Source organism: Eurypyga helias, unplaced genomic scaffold (genome assembly GCF_000690775.1).
Source record: "Eurypyga helias isolate BGI_N326 unplaced genomic scaffold, ASM69077v1 scaffold4279, whole genome shotgun sequence".
Classification (NCBI taxonomy): domain Eukaryota; kingdom Metazoa; phylum Chordata; class Aves; order Eurypygiformes; family Eurypygidae; genus Eurypyga; species Eurypyga helias.
In genome coordinates this window covers 26526-39602 of record NW_010270019.1, presented here as the reverse complement: position 1 = coordinate 39602, position 13077 = coordinate 26526, and the positions used below count along the sequence as shown (strand labels likewise).

At 42.8% G+C, this 13077-nt stretch overlaps 1 protein-coding gene across 1 annotated transcript in view; it reads left to right on the top strand.

The window, feature by feature from the left end:
* AFF4 (AF4/FMR2 family, member 4) overlaps nt 1-13077 on the top strand; it is a 29944-nt gene that overhangs the window by 127 nt on the left and 16740 nt on the right. Inside the window, exons 1-7 of the mRNA XM_010158278.1 lie at nt 1-14; nt 1333-2121; nt 3450-3494; nt 4442-4528; nt 9159-9195; nt 10712-10760; nt 11950-12004. The exon at nt 1-14 is cut by the window's left edge and continues 127 nt beyond it. Of these exons, the coding sequence (XP_010156580.1) occupies nt 1-14; nt 1333-2121; nt 3450-3494; nt 4442-4528; nt 9159-9195; nt 10712-10760; nt 11950-12004 (1076 nt within the window). The remainder of the gene's footprint in view (nt 15-1332; nt 2122-3449; nt 3495-4441; nt 4529-9158; nt 9196-10711; nt 10761-11949; nt 12005-13077) is intronic.

Here is a 13077-nt window from a genome sequence, read left to right as displayed (position 1 = left end):
AACCGTACAAAGTTGTGAGTTTATGCAGTTTTTATAGCAGAAGTTGTATGCAAATTCATATTTTAAATTCATTTGTCTACATTCTTTTAAGACCCACAGCTCTTCTGTCAACCAAGTATTTAAACAGGGCTTGAAAATAAGGATGGACAGTTGCTAGCCAGCTCTGCGAGCAGATTTCTAATGCTTTGTAGGGAGTGAGGAAAAGGATGATAAAACCATAAACTTTTTTTGCTTTCTCCAGCTTTTGCTACAATGACTCAAAACAATTAAACTATCCATTGTGTCATGCCAAATTGCTTTTTTTGGGGGTGTGTTTTAGCCTCTTGCTAAACTTTCTAACCCTCCTTCAGTGTAACCCAGACCTGGGTAAGTTCAGAAAGAGAATGTTTAAATAGGAGGTTAATTTAAAATGCTGAAATTCCTGATAGGATACAATTACCAGCTTTAAGCAGTAGACCAGTAGTTTGTATCTGATTTTTCAGTTTGTTTTGAAGGAGTTGACTCTGTCTGTGATCTTGCACGGCTTTAAGCCTCTGCTACGTTTTCTTCCAGGTTTGCTTTGCTGAATGGAACTGGGGAAAAAATAACCTAGTTTTCGAATGGCTAGAAAAGTACCATTTAATTTTAATTACGTAGCTCAAAACTCACTTTGAAAGCAAAACCGTTCCCGTATCGCCGTTTCAGCTGGTTTGCCAGATGTAAAACATTGTGACTGAAAACCCCTCCTGCAGGAGGGAAGTTGAGGAATGTGTTCTTTGATTCCGTTCCTCCCATCACCTTCCTGTGCTTGATAGCCAAATCCCACACGTATGAAGTTAACTAAAGCGGGTTGGGATGAAGCTGGTAATGGTGCAGTGTTCCTGATGTGGAAACCAAACCGGTTTTGTAAGAGAACCCTTGTAACTGGTGGCAACAAGAGTTTTGCCAGTATAAATACCAGTTGAAAATTACACACAGTGGTGAGATTAAGCTGACTTTATTTTGCTCTGAATTAAAACTTCTTAGGACTGATGCATGCTCTAGGAGCAAAATAGTTTCAAAGGTGACAGGAAGCATCTACAATTTTTAAACATGCCTCCAGCTCACCAGTGCATTGTTTGAAGCACTGGTTCACGCTGTTTCAACTGTTCCCGCTGCTGAAGTACATCTATTCCTTATGTTTTTGGGGGTTAAATTACTGCTTTTAAGAACTGAAATTGGGAATTGGAAACAGTGGCAAAAGAGACATGATCTTAGCCCTGAAATTTAGATTGACTGCAGTAGTTGTCAAACCAATTAATTGAAGTTGTGAATTTTTTTTTAAAGCTTTCTTTTAAAAAATTGTTTTCACAGACCAGTAAAGAAGACAAATTGTCTAGTCGTATTCAGAGCATGCTCGGTAATTATGATGAAATGAAGGATCTTATAGGAGACAGATCACTACAAAAGCTTGTTGGAATTCCCAAACCAACCGTACCATCAACACCAGATGAGAAATCAAACCAAAGTTTCTTTGGTGATCAGAGACATAATCCTGGCTCCCATCAGAGCAGCAAATGGACTCCTGTAGGACCAGCACCTAGCACTTCCTCGCAATCTCAGAAACGGTCCTCGGGTTTGCAGGGTGGACATGGTAGTCAGCGTGGCAGTGGCAATAACACTAGCAGTAGTGGCCAGAGGCACGACCGTGACTCGTACAGTAGCAGCAGCAGCCGCAAAAAAAGCCAGCATGGATCTGAACACTCCAAAGCCCGTTCTTCCAGCCCTGGGAAACCATCTGTTACGTCACTGAGCTCCAGCCATTCTAGATCCCATGGAAATGATCACCACAACAAAGAGCATCAACGCTCCAAGTCTCCCCGGGATCCTGATGCCAACTGGGACTCCCCCTCCCGTGTACCCTCGTTTTCAAGTGGACAACACTCTAATCAGTCTTTTCCACCTTCACTAATGTCCAAGTCCAGTTCAATGTTACAGAAACCTACTGCGTACGTAAGGCCAATGGATGGACAGGAATCCATGGAACCAAAGTTACCCTCCGAACACTACAGCGGTCAGACTCACAGCAGCAGCGTGAACGAGCTGAAGCCCAGCAGCAAAGCACATCTAACCAAGCTGAAAATACCTTCCCAACCACTAGATGTAAGTTGCTGTCTGTTTTCTGGCTTCTTAAACCCAAGTCCCTTTGGACTGGGATTTTCCAGCTTCTTTAAAATCCCAATTACATAACCAAAATTTAGTTTTTAGTAAACACTCTGCTTTTTCGTTACGCAAAGCATCTTAAACATGTGCAGGGAAGACCTGCATTTGAAATGGGGAATGTGCACAAGTAATTATTTTTCCTTCTGCTTCTTCCATGTGCATACTTAAATAAAGCCTGCGAGACATTCCGAAAGGCTAACTTAACCCGGAGAGGCTAATTTTCATAGGGTGTTTCTGTAGTTAGTGAAATAGTAGGATATTCACTGACATTGTGACAGGCTCCATACCGGCGTTGTCGCTACTGGGACACTGCTGCCTTGTCTTAGGCTGGTGATACTGACTGCATGTATCAGATTTTCTTTTGAAGTGTGTTGCAATAACTAGATGTGATTATTATACCTTCACCTAGGGAAAATAAGTGAAGCCTAAAGCACGCCAAACTGAACAGGGTTCAGCACTTGTGTTGGGTAGGCTGGGAACAAAATCCTATGGGGTTAACAACTTCTAGTGGTTTGGTAGTTCCAGAATGTTAAGGCACAGACTCTGACTATGGCTCGCTCATGAGCAGAGTGCCTTTTATTAATACTGCCAGCACGTCTCCTGTTTAACTGCTTGAATTGTGGTAGCTAGAGAAAAACACTTGTTCCTGGGATTTCAACAAATAGTCAAATAAGATCCAGGACTCAGGTAAGGAAGCTTGAAAATAAACCATTATCTTATTCGTGAAGGCTTGACGTGTTGATGCAGGGAACTGTGTAGTAGCTTTGCTTCTTTTCTGCTTGTAGCAGTCAGGGATCAGAAGATTCGTAGTTTCATAATTACTGCTGTTTCTAGAGCCCTGCCATAATGCATGTTTTACTTCATAATGCACTTTGTCATCACTGCATTCCCCTGAACTCATCTGGGTTCAGACATTATCCAGTGGCTTCTTCCAGGAAATGATTGAAAGCTACGATTCCTTCCTCTCTCTCTAAGTTTTTAATATCACTGTAACTGTCAAGTGACGAGTAAGAGATTGTTGTGGCAGTTTTATGAATCTCCTGTATTTGCTTTTCGTAACTGGATGTGACTCATGCTGTAGAAACACGGATCTATCTGATATTAAAATTAAGGTTGCTGAAAAGAATTATCAGGGTCCATTTGCATCTCTCTGGAGTCCGTGTGAGTCATGATAAGGACTGAAGTTTATTTTTAACTGTTTCTAGCCCCTGGGATCTTTTAAGGGAAACTTGCTTCAGGAGACGTTAATCTTGAGTTTTGGTTTGTAGGCATCTGCGTCCGGTGACGTGAGCTGCGTGGATGAAATTCTAAAAGTAAGTTCTCTGTGCTTTTGTTCATAACTTACCTGTTGGGAACGCAGACATTACTAAGGAGGTGGAAAGTACACTGCAGTTGATGGGCGCCTTTTAAACTGACTTGCTGCAAGTCGTTACAAGAGGGCTCTGCAATTACTCCGCTGACCAGATAGAGCGGGGAGAGGAGGCGGAGCTGTGGGGAGCGTTGCTGGGTGTGCACGTCATCCCCTGGATACCCTCACTGCCTCGCCGCTGTTCTAGGCCACATCACTTTTAAGCTAGGCAGCATTACCCATTTCTCCTGCCAAAATACAGTCCTTACATTCTGCTGGCTTTTTAGATTATAGTAAATTTTTTGGCTACCCCACGGCAGAACTTGCCCTTCTCCTCTACCCAGGTTGTTTTCCCAAGTCTTTTTACACAACCAGGGGATCATGAGGAGGTGTATCGCTCACAAAAAAATCACCCAACTCCCCTTGAGAGCATTTCCATGGCTTATCGTTTGCTCTGACCTTCGGTCCTCCTTGGCCCTGGAGGTGCTCTGAGGGAATACAAGGCACTTTCTTTCCAGCTTCGGGCATTTAATTTTTCCCTTTCCCCCCAAATTCATAGTATTCCCTTCCCTAGGATTCTTCCACTGTATCCTACGTGTGCACTTCGCAGTCTGAAATGATCAGACTCTGACTTCTGTAGTTTATGTTCAGGCCAACATTTTACTGATTTATGCCTTTCTGCTTGTTGCTGTGTCTTGACTGTCTGTGCTCATGGGTAACAGTGTAAGATTCAGGTTTATGTACAAAATCTCTGTTACACATTTGGGAAATTAAGATTTGAATATAAAGCTTAGTGGATTGTGGACAATGAACTGAAAATTGAGAGACAGGGTTGCCGTTTGAATCAAGATTGTAACTTGAAATCTTTGCTTTAGTTTTGTTAATAGCTTTGCTTTTCTGTTCCGGTTACAGGAGATGACCCATTCTTGGCCCCCTCCGCTGACTGCGATTCATACGCCGTGCAAAACTGAACCGTCAAAATTTCCTTTTCCAACAAAGGTCAGTGCTGTAGTCAAATAGTGAATGCTGTTGTAAAAATAACTCCTACTCAAGATCGGGATTTTGCAACTCTTGAATCCAATTCTGTGCAGTTCTGGGTTTGTTTCAGTGCTTTCTATCTCTCTATCTCGCTTCACAACAGCATTTGTCGGCAGTGGCCTTACGCAGGATGCCGTCGTTTTTCCCCTGGTTTACACACATACTGCAGTCTGCAAAATTGTCTATAACACAGCTTCTCTTTTAATTGTTAATTTTTGTTTCATGAATTCAAACCACCTTCAGGATACTTCCGACGCTTAAAAATGCCGTTGGGCCTTTTTCCATATTAGGGAAACGCTTTGCACCATTCTGAGTCAAAGCGGGCGTTGTATCTGCCTCCATCCAGCGAAGGAATGGAGACTGACTGGTAAATGCCAAGTGATTTAAATGTACTTTTCTGCATAAGCTGAGTTTTCCTCATAATTTTGAAGTGCATTTATAGGTCTATTAGATCTTATATTTTCAATTACCACCAAAAAAAAAAAAGAAACTTTCAGATCACTTGTCCCCAAAGATCTCTTCTTAACCTCCCATATACTTAATAACTTCTGAAGGGTGTAAGCTATTAATTCTAAAGAGAAATCAGTCGCTCTGCTGCTGTTGACAGCACAGGGCATGTTTCCAGGAGACCTGCTTGAGCTGACACCTCTGAGGAAGGAGTTCTCTTGCTCTCAGCTGCTTGCTCCGTCCCCCGAGGCTGGATCTGGCAGCCCCAGCTGCAGGGTTTCAAGGCGAACCGGCACCGGCGATTGTTTGCCTTGAAACACAGCTCTGCAATCTGCAGGATCTTGGAGGCTGATGGGTAGGCAGGGTGCAGATAGGCAGGGTAGATAGCTGTGGGTAGCAACTCCAGCAAGTACAGTTCAGCTTGTGATAGCTGACTCATTCAAGAATTCATGTTTTGTTTCCTGTATCTACTGATTACCAGTAAAAGACTGAACTCGACAATAGAATTTTTCTCCAGACTCAACATATCTCTGAAATGGGTTGGGGTGCTCCACCCCTGATTTGGTGTAACTTCAGAGTGAGGAAATGATGCTGTTTGTCTTTGAAGTTACCTCCATAGTAATGCAGACTACATTTTTCTGACCAGACGCTGTTCTAGAGCACCACTTGCTGCTTTCAGTTTCCTGTTTGACCCACATTGCTCCCCAAAACAGAACAGTGAAGTGTTTTGGGAAGGTTTTTCCCTGAGATCTCTAATGTAATCTCTTTAAGCAGATTATCTTACGTAGTAGTCAGAGGGTTCAGGTTAGATACCCCAGAGCTGGGGGCAGTCCTGCTGTCGTCGCCCTCGCTGCATCTCTGCTTCCGTCCAGTGAGCTGGGAAGGTGGAACAAGCTATACAGCTCTCAGCCTTAGGCTGGAAGGCACATCTAGGACCAAACGTCATCGCCTAGTTTCTTAACATTATCATGATCAATATGGATGTTGCCTGTGTTACTTTGAGTCAGGGTTTATGTCCTCTGTCATATAAAACCCTAAACTTGGAAATAATTCCTATCTTTAATATAGAAGGAAGAAATTCCACACCTTTCCTCATCAACAAAGGAATTTATTCCACTGCTTTGAATCCTTTTTCCTGAACCTTTGGGGAGATGTTTGCCCCTTTCACACTCGACTGAGGGGTTGCTAGAGCTGCTTCTTTCCCTGTTTCTCTGGTATTTGACTCAGTTTGGGAAGAAGGAAGGTGTGCAGAGATAGACGAGTCTTCGTGATGCTGAGAGGAACTGCATAAGGCTGCAGAGTCTTGTTGATGTTTGAACAACAAGAAGTAGGTTGTGGGGATTTTTGAACCTATTGACCTGGATTGTGTTTCTTCACCCAGTTTGCAAAAAAAGTTCCATTTATGGCTGCTCTGAGTCTTTTGACTTTTTGCCAGCTTTTTTATTTTGTGCTGCACATCTCAGCCATGGAACTTCGTCAACTTCTCGCTCCGCATCCAAAGCCTATAATTGCCTCTGCCTTCTCTCCTCTGTCATTCTTGGCACCAGGATCTTCTCAGAATTCCAGCGACTTAGCCAGCCATACGCTTGTGCAGTCTGGCCCCAGAGCAGAATTCAGAAAACAGAACAGACCAGTGGTTTACCTGAGCCGAGGAAAGCATGTTCTCAACACTGCGCTCGCTTTTTTTATGAGTAGTACGTGGCAGGGGTTCCGCAGCATTCCTCTGCTACGCAGAAGTTTGCTGAGGTTTTGCCTGCATCCGTAAAATGAAGCTCCCTTTGGTGGACCAGTCGATGGTGTTAGTAAGACGTTGGGCCAAGATGATTTTCCCTGTGTGTAGCTGGAGAGCAGCTCGAAGGCACCCAGACTCCTGACTGGGGCCTCTCTGCCATTTGCTATAAATACATCTAATAATTATCAGGAAGGCTTTGAATTACAAGTCAAAACTTCTTGAAACTGGGTCAGGGCAAGTTTTATGGATGCTATGATAAAAATGTAGATTCCTGAGCCTTGATAAAAATGTTATCCAATGACCTATCACTTTGTAATTCTATCCTGCGTAACTTCTTAAGCCATGGGCTCGCAGTCAAAAACTCCACAAATGCTGGCATGTTTGTAAAATTCATTAAAAGACCCAGCTGTTTGTGGGAGGGTGGGAGTTTTTCGGCTGAAAGCCACACGGGAGCGTTGGCAGTTGGTGTACGTGCAGTGAGCGAGAGGCATCTCTGGGGAGGTGGATTCTGTCTGTGGGTTTGGTCAGCATGTGCCCCGTGCCGGAGTTACCCAGAAGCCAGCGGTCAGGTCCCTTCATTCCCACTAACACTGAAACTTCCTTCTGAGAAGTAAAACGGAGATGGGACCTGAGATTTCCAACATCACAGGGAGGTGGGTCCTGTTCACCACGGCCGGGACCGCAGCCACGCTGGCGACCCGCACGAGCGCCCGGTTCTAGCCAGCTGCCGAGGGTTTTTCTCTGCACAGATCTTGTGTTGGAGTACAAGCTGCGATTTTGTTTCCTGCTTCAGGGTCTTCCCTATCTGACCTCAGCAGTCTATTGCACTTGGGTTAAAGGGGTTTCCTTCCTTTAAGTTGTTTTTAATTTCTTCTTTCTGAAGTAGACCTTCAGAAGATAGCGCTGTAAATAACTGTGGAGCTGAAAGTGTAGTTGGTTTTAATTTAACCTGAGTTTCTTAAATAAATATGTAGTCAAAAACAAAATAGGTGGCAAGAGAGTTGGAAAAAGTTGCACATTTAAACATCACACCTCGTTAAACTGCACTTAACTGAAAGGCTGAACGATGCCTTGGAAATAGGAAGTTGACTGAAGAGAGCAACGGGGCAGATGCTTTCTGCAGAATGTGGGATGTGCGTCGGTAAGAACGCCTTACAAGGAAAGTTCTCTGTCAAGTTCCCTGCTTGTTCACTGCCTGATGGCAACTGCTTTCACTTCTGAAATGAAAAGTTACGAGGAATTAGAAGTATCTGGGTGCTTTGCTCTGTAAAGCTTTTGTGTGTCTAAAAAAACTGGATTTTGTCAATTGTGTGCGTAACTGCTGCACATCACTGACTTGGCTGTTTGGGAAGGCTGGTTCACAGGGGTACCAAAAAGACTGGATTTCACTGCTGAATTGTTGTTCTGGTTTGTCATTGCCGGAGCGTGCAAGTGAAGCTTGTGTGTACAACTTTGAATTGTGTCAAAGATCTTCAATTTTCATTTATGGGGCCAGCGTTTGTCCTCATTTTAAAACGAGGTCGGGAAGGTCCTATTTTAAAAAGGCAATACAGCCTAGAAGTAGGTTTTCAGGAACTCAGTAGCCTCTGAATATTTGTTTGTTAAAGCAATATTTAAGTGGTTTGTTTTTTTTTTTAAATATAATCTACTGTGTTTGGGGAGACAGAATCGGGTTTTCTGGAAGGGGAATACTGAAGCTCATACAAGTGCTAAAATTTGCAAGGCTTCATCTTTCAAAGCCTGATTTATAGGTAATGGATTCATTATATAGCAGAGGAAGTTATAGATGCTTGCTTATTGGCTTTTGTCCAAGCCTGAGTGCGTGCAGACCCGGCCTTGGGCGGGAGGAATGGGGTGCTCCTGGCTGCCTTTCCAGGGACTCTTGTGGAACTGTGGCAAGAAGGAGTTTGGGCAGAACTGCTCACACTGCCAGTTTCCTTGCTTCAAGGCCTCCTTGGTGGCAGAGATGTGTTTTTGTTGATCAGTTGTTACTATACTCGTTGCTTGTCCGCCGTGATGCCCTGTGTGTCCGAAACAGAAAAAGGCAGAGAAAGGTATCTCGGTGAAAATCCCTAAAACGAGCATCCAAGCTTTTCTGTGTACAAGGAAGATAAAGGAAGCTGTACAGAACGGTTCCTCACCATGCTAAACCTGCGGGAAGAGGGGATTTATGGGAGTCACCCAGGGGTTTGGGAGTTTCGGCCATCACGTAGTACAGCTGCACGTGGCCCTTCCCAAAACCAAGCAAGTGGGAGCTGAGCGGAGGAAGAGGAGTTGGGGCCCAGATAAACCATCACTCTTTCTGTTTTGTTGTTGGGTTTTTCCTTTTGTAGAGTATCTCGATTACAGCATGGGTTTTGGTATGTTGAAATTCGCAGTGAAAAAACCACTTGTTATCTTTTGTTCCCTTAGGAGTCTCAGCAGTCCAGTTTTGGCACTGGAGAACAGAGTAAGTGTATTAAACTGCCTGAAGTGTGTTCAATGTTTGTGTTGTGATTCAGTGTGTTTAGTGTGTCATGCCTTTTAGAGAACGAAATTTTCCAGACTGGTCATAGAATGGAGTCAAAGTAAAGATTTCCTGTACTTGCTCAGGTTTTAACCTATAATTGATTTTCTTTTACATTCCTTATTGAGACCTAGAAACTTACGCCTGAGTTGTAAGGTTGCCACTGTCTTCTAGGGGGAAAAAGAATAGTATTTCTAATTTGTCAATGTTTCTAATTCTTGGAGAGATGCCTCCTGGGTTTATCTAACTGACAATAGTTGAGTACTAAAACAAAACAGCCTTCAAAAAATCCACATGCCTGCTGGGACACGTATTAGAGACCAAAACAGTGCTTGTGTTTATATTTCAGTAGAAAAAGCACATTGCAGTTTGGCTGTTGGTTTTCACTTTACCATTTGAAAATGGAGAGAGAGAACTGGTCAAGAACTCACACAGCAGTATGCTTAGCAATATCCTTGAATTTCTTGTCCTGGGATGTGAGACAAAAGCAGCTTTTCTTTCTCTTCTACTGCATGGCTGTTTTGAATATTACTGAAGTTATTAATTTGCTACAGGTAACATACCAGGTAAAATTGAATTAGATCTGTGCTGCTACCTTATGAAAGTCTTTCCACTCCCTCTTGAAGTGAATAAACAGATAAAATAGTGAAAAAAATGATGATTTATTCTTAGATATTCACAAGCAGCTTAATCCAGGCTCCTGATGCAGTGGGGAATTAAGGGAACGAGTTAAAACTTAATTCCATCATGTTAAAGCCTAGATTTAAGTTATAGGAGCCACTGATTTTTAGGTGGGTAAATGGAGAGGCACGGTTAGTCTAACGTCAATTTTGAACCTGGTTTAAACTCCTGTTGGAATTTTCTGGACAACTTTTAACAGCCTCAGTTCTTGTTTCTGTTGAACTCTGCAGTTTGCCAGAAATAAAGAAAAGGGAAGGAACCTCCCTAGCAAACTGCAAAGGAGGTTATATCCATGTGTAGTCCTATTGTAAGAATTGGTTTTGGAGTTTGATTTCTGGATCTAAGGACTGCTCGTCCGCCAGAAAGCTAAGAAGGGATGCTGGAACCTGTCAGAGCTTGACGGGCTGACTTATGTCCTGTATCCTGCATGTAGTAGGCAATAGAATAATGTGGATAGAAGCAGAACAATTTTTCACACCATTAATAACAAATTAATTACAAATAATTAATAACAAATTAAGAGTTTATTGTTTTAGACAGCAGTGATTTAAATAAATTTTTAGATTTTCCTGATTATTTGCTGTATTTAGTATTTTGTCTCTGCATGCACTTGCTTCTTCAGTCTGGGGGAGGTTGTACCTGGCATCAGCTAGTTACTACTTTCTCCTGCCTACTCAGCCATTCTTGTTTTGTCTGTGACTGTACTTCTGGCAGCCCGGGAGCAACTTATTTTGCTGACTGAATTCTCAACTGTGCACTTTTTTTTTCCTTCTTCTAGAACGATATAATCCTTCATCCAAAACATCCAACGGTCATCAATCCAAATCGTAAGTGGCCGTTGAGAAACGGGTTAAGTTTATCCTACTCCGTCTCTTCACTTCTTTTAGTTCTGCACATGGGCCCAGTGTTTTACTTTGTCAGTCCTGCAACTGGGAGAAAAAATAAAGAGCAACCAGGCTATTCTAGATGGCTCTGGTCACCTTTCTCATGCCTGAAAATCAGTTATGTGTTGCTGAAAGATTGTTTCCAAACTGTTATGTCCATGAAAGTAAAGGTTTACCAGCTGATTGCATGTTTAATTAAAGTGGCTGTATATTCTGCAAGCCTGTTGTTCTAGGTTGACATTTGTTGCATTTCAATCACTTTTCTAATTATGATCTTAAAAAAAATTATGCTTAATATTAATTTTACTATTTTAATTAATATTGATTATTTTACAAAATCATAATTGGAAGAGTGATTTCAATCTCATTAAAAAGGCATAAAGAGGGAGGTAAATGCATCTTTTGTAAAAGGATAGCAATGAAAACTGTTTCAGGAACTAGATTCTAGAAGCTGGTGTTTTTTGTCAAATCATCAGTAGAACTGCTGGACTGTGAAACATAGAAGTATTAGGGCTTTTAATACTTTCTTTTTTTTTTTTTTCCTTTCTCCAGATGTGAATCCAACCAGACAGAGTAAGATGTTTTATTTTTGGAATCAAAGATGTTTTTCAGTATGCACAAAGCCCCTGTACCCTGCTATATGTTTTCAGCGTGTTCCCTTATTTTTGGTGTTGGGAAAGAATGTGTGTATGAATGACTACCATAAATAATTTTGGCTTTGAATAGTAATAAAATAATTATGGCTTAGAGCCGTTGCACTGTTGCCACGAGATGGGAAACAGCCACTAGTGTTAGCTTTCTGGGTTCTGGGTGCAACAGTGTTTTTGGCCATTGTGCATAAGAACTTGAACACACACAAGTCGGCTCCTCCCGCGCTGTAAACTCTGCTAAATTTCCTTTCGAAATGCAGCAGAATGGACTAAGGAGTCGGAGTGCTAGAATCCTTATTCTTCTCTAATGAATGACTTAACTCACCATTCTTGAACCTTAAATGTTAGAATGGTATCTTGTGGGTTTCACCCACGCAGCCTGCTTCGTTGTATAAACAATAGCCTGTTGAAATGTAGAAGAATGCTTTGAAAGTAATTGAAGTACGTGGAAAAACTTGTCTCACTTTCTCCCTTTTACTTAGTATGTTGAAAGATGACTTAAAACTTAGCAGTAGTGAAGACAGCGATGGAGAGCAGGTACGTTCATCAGAGTTTCAGAAAAACATAGCGAGTGCGCTCGTGATTCAGTACTTCAGCAGCGTTCAGCATTCCAACAGCAAACTGGGCAGCTTAAGAGGAGATTTATGATCAAGAAACAAAAAGCAAATGGCATGTTTTTAGGCAAACCTCAGGTATTCCTAAATGTAAATTTGGGAACAACTACCTGTTCTCTTGAAATGGTATGCTTTTATCTAGAAAATCTTGTTTTACCAAGTTTAAATGGGCTTTCTCTGAACAGAAAATGGCAATAGAGAACTTTAAAGCATATGTGACAGTCCACCATTGACAGATAAAATCCTTCGTGTTCTGCCACCCCGGCTAAAGAGCACGTGGTGTGAATGTCTCTGCGCGTTAGTAGCTTGGGACTGTTTGGGATGATAAGGGGCAGGGAGATTGAGATGGGACATTAGGAAGAAATTCTTCCTGCAGAGGGTGGGGAGGCACTGGGACAGGTTGCCCAGAGAAGCTGTGGATGCCCCATCCCTGGAAGTGTCCAAGGCCAGGCTGGATGAGGCTTGGAGCAACCTGGTCTAGTGGAAGGTGTCCCTGCCCATGGCAGGGGATGGGACTGGGTGGGCTTTAAGGTCCCTTCAACCCAAACCATTCTGTGATTCTATGATGGGTGCCCCTTCGACTCCATGCATGCACATCCCCCATTCTTGAGTGCTTCTCCATTCCTCAGGCTCGGCCCTGTGTTTCCCAAAGCAGAATCTCAGGTATCAAATATTATGTAAAAGGAGAGTTTATTTGATGGTACAGTGGGACAAAGCCCACCTTGAGCTGGGTGCCTCCAGAGAGGGACCCTGAACAAAGGAATCCCTGGGCAATTACCCCCTTACAATCAGTGCACCCACCCTTCACATGTCTCTCTGGTTCAAGGCTGATTTCTGGTCTTCTAAAACCTTGTTGGATTCTTTCTGTCTCCAGCCAGGCCGTTGGCTGTTGTTACCTTGTCAAGCTGCAGCTTCTGCCCGTGGCTGTAGGCTTCTTATCTCCTGTTTGTGCTTCTTGTGCACCTGCCGCTCTGCCCGACTGACCCTGGGATAGGC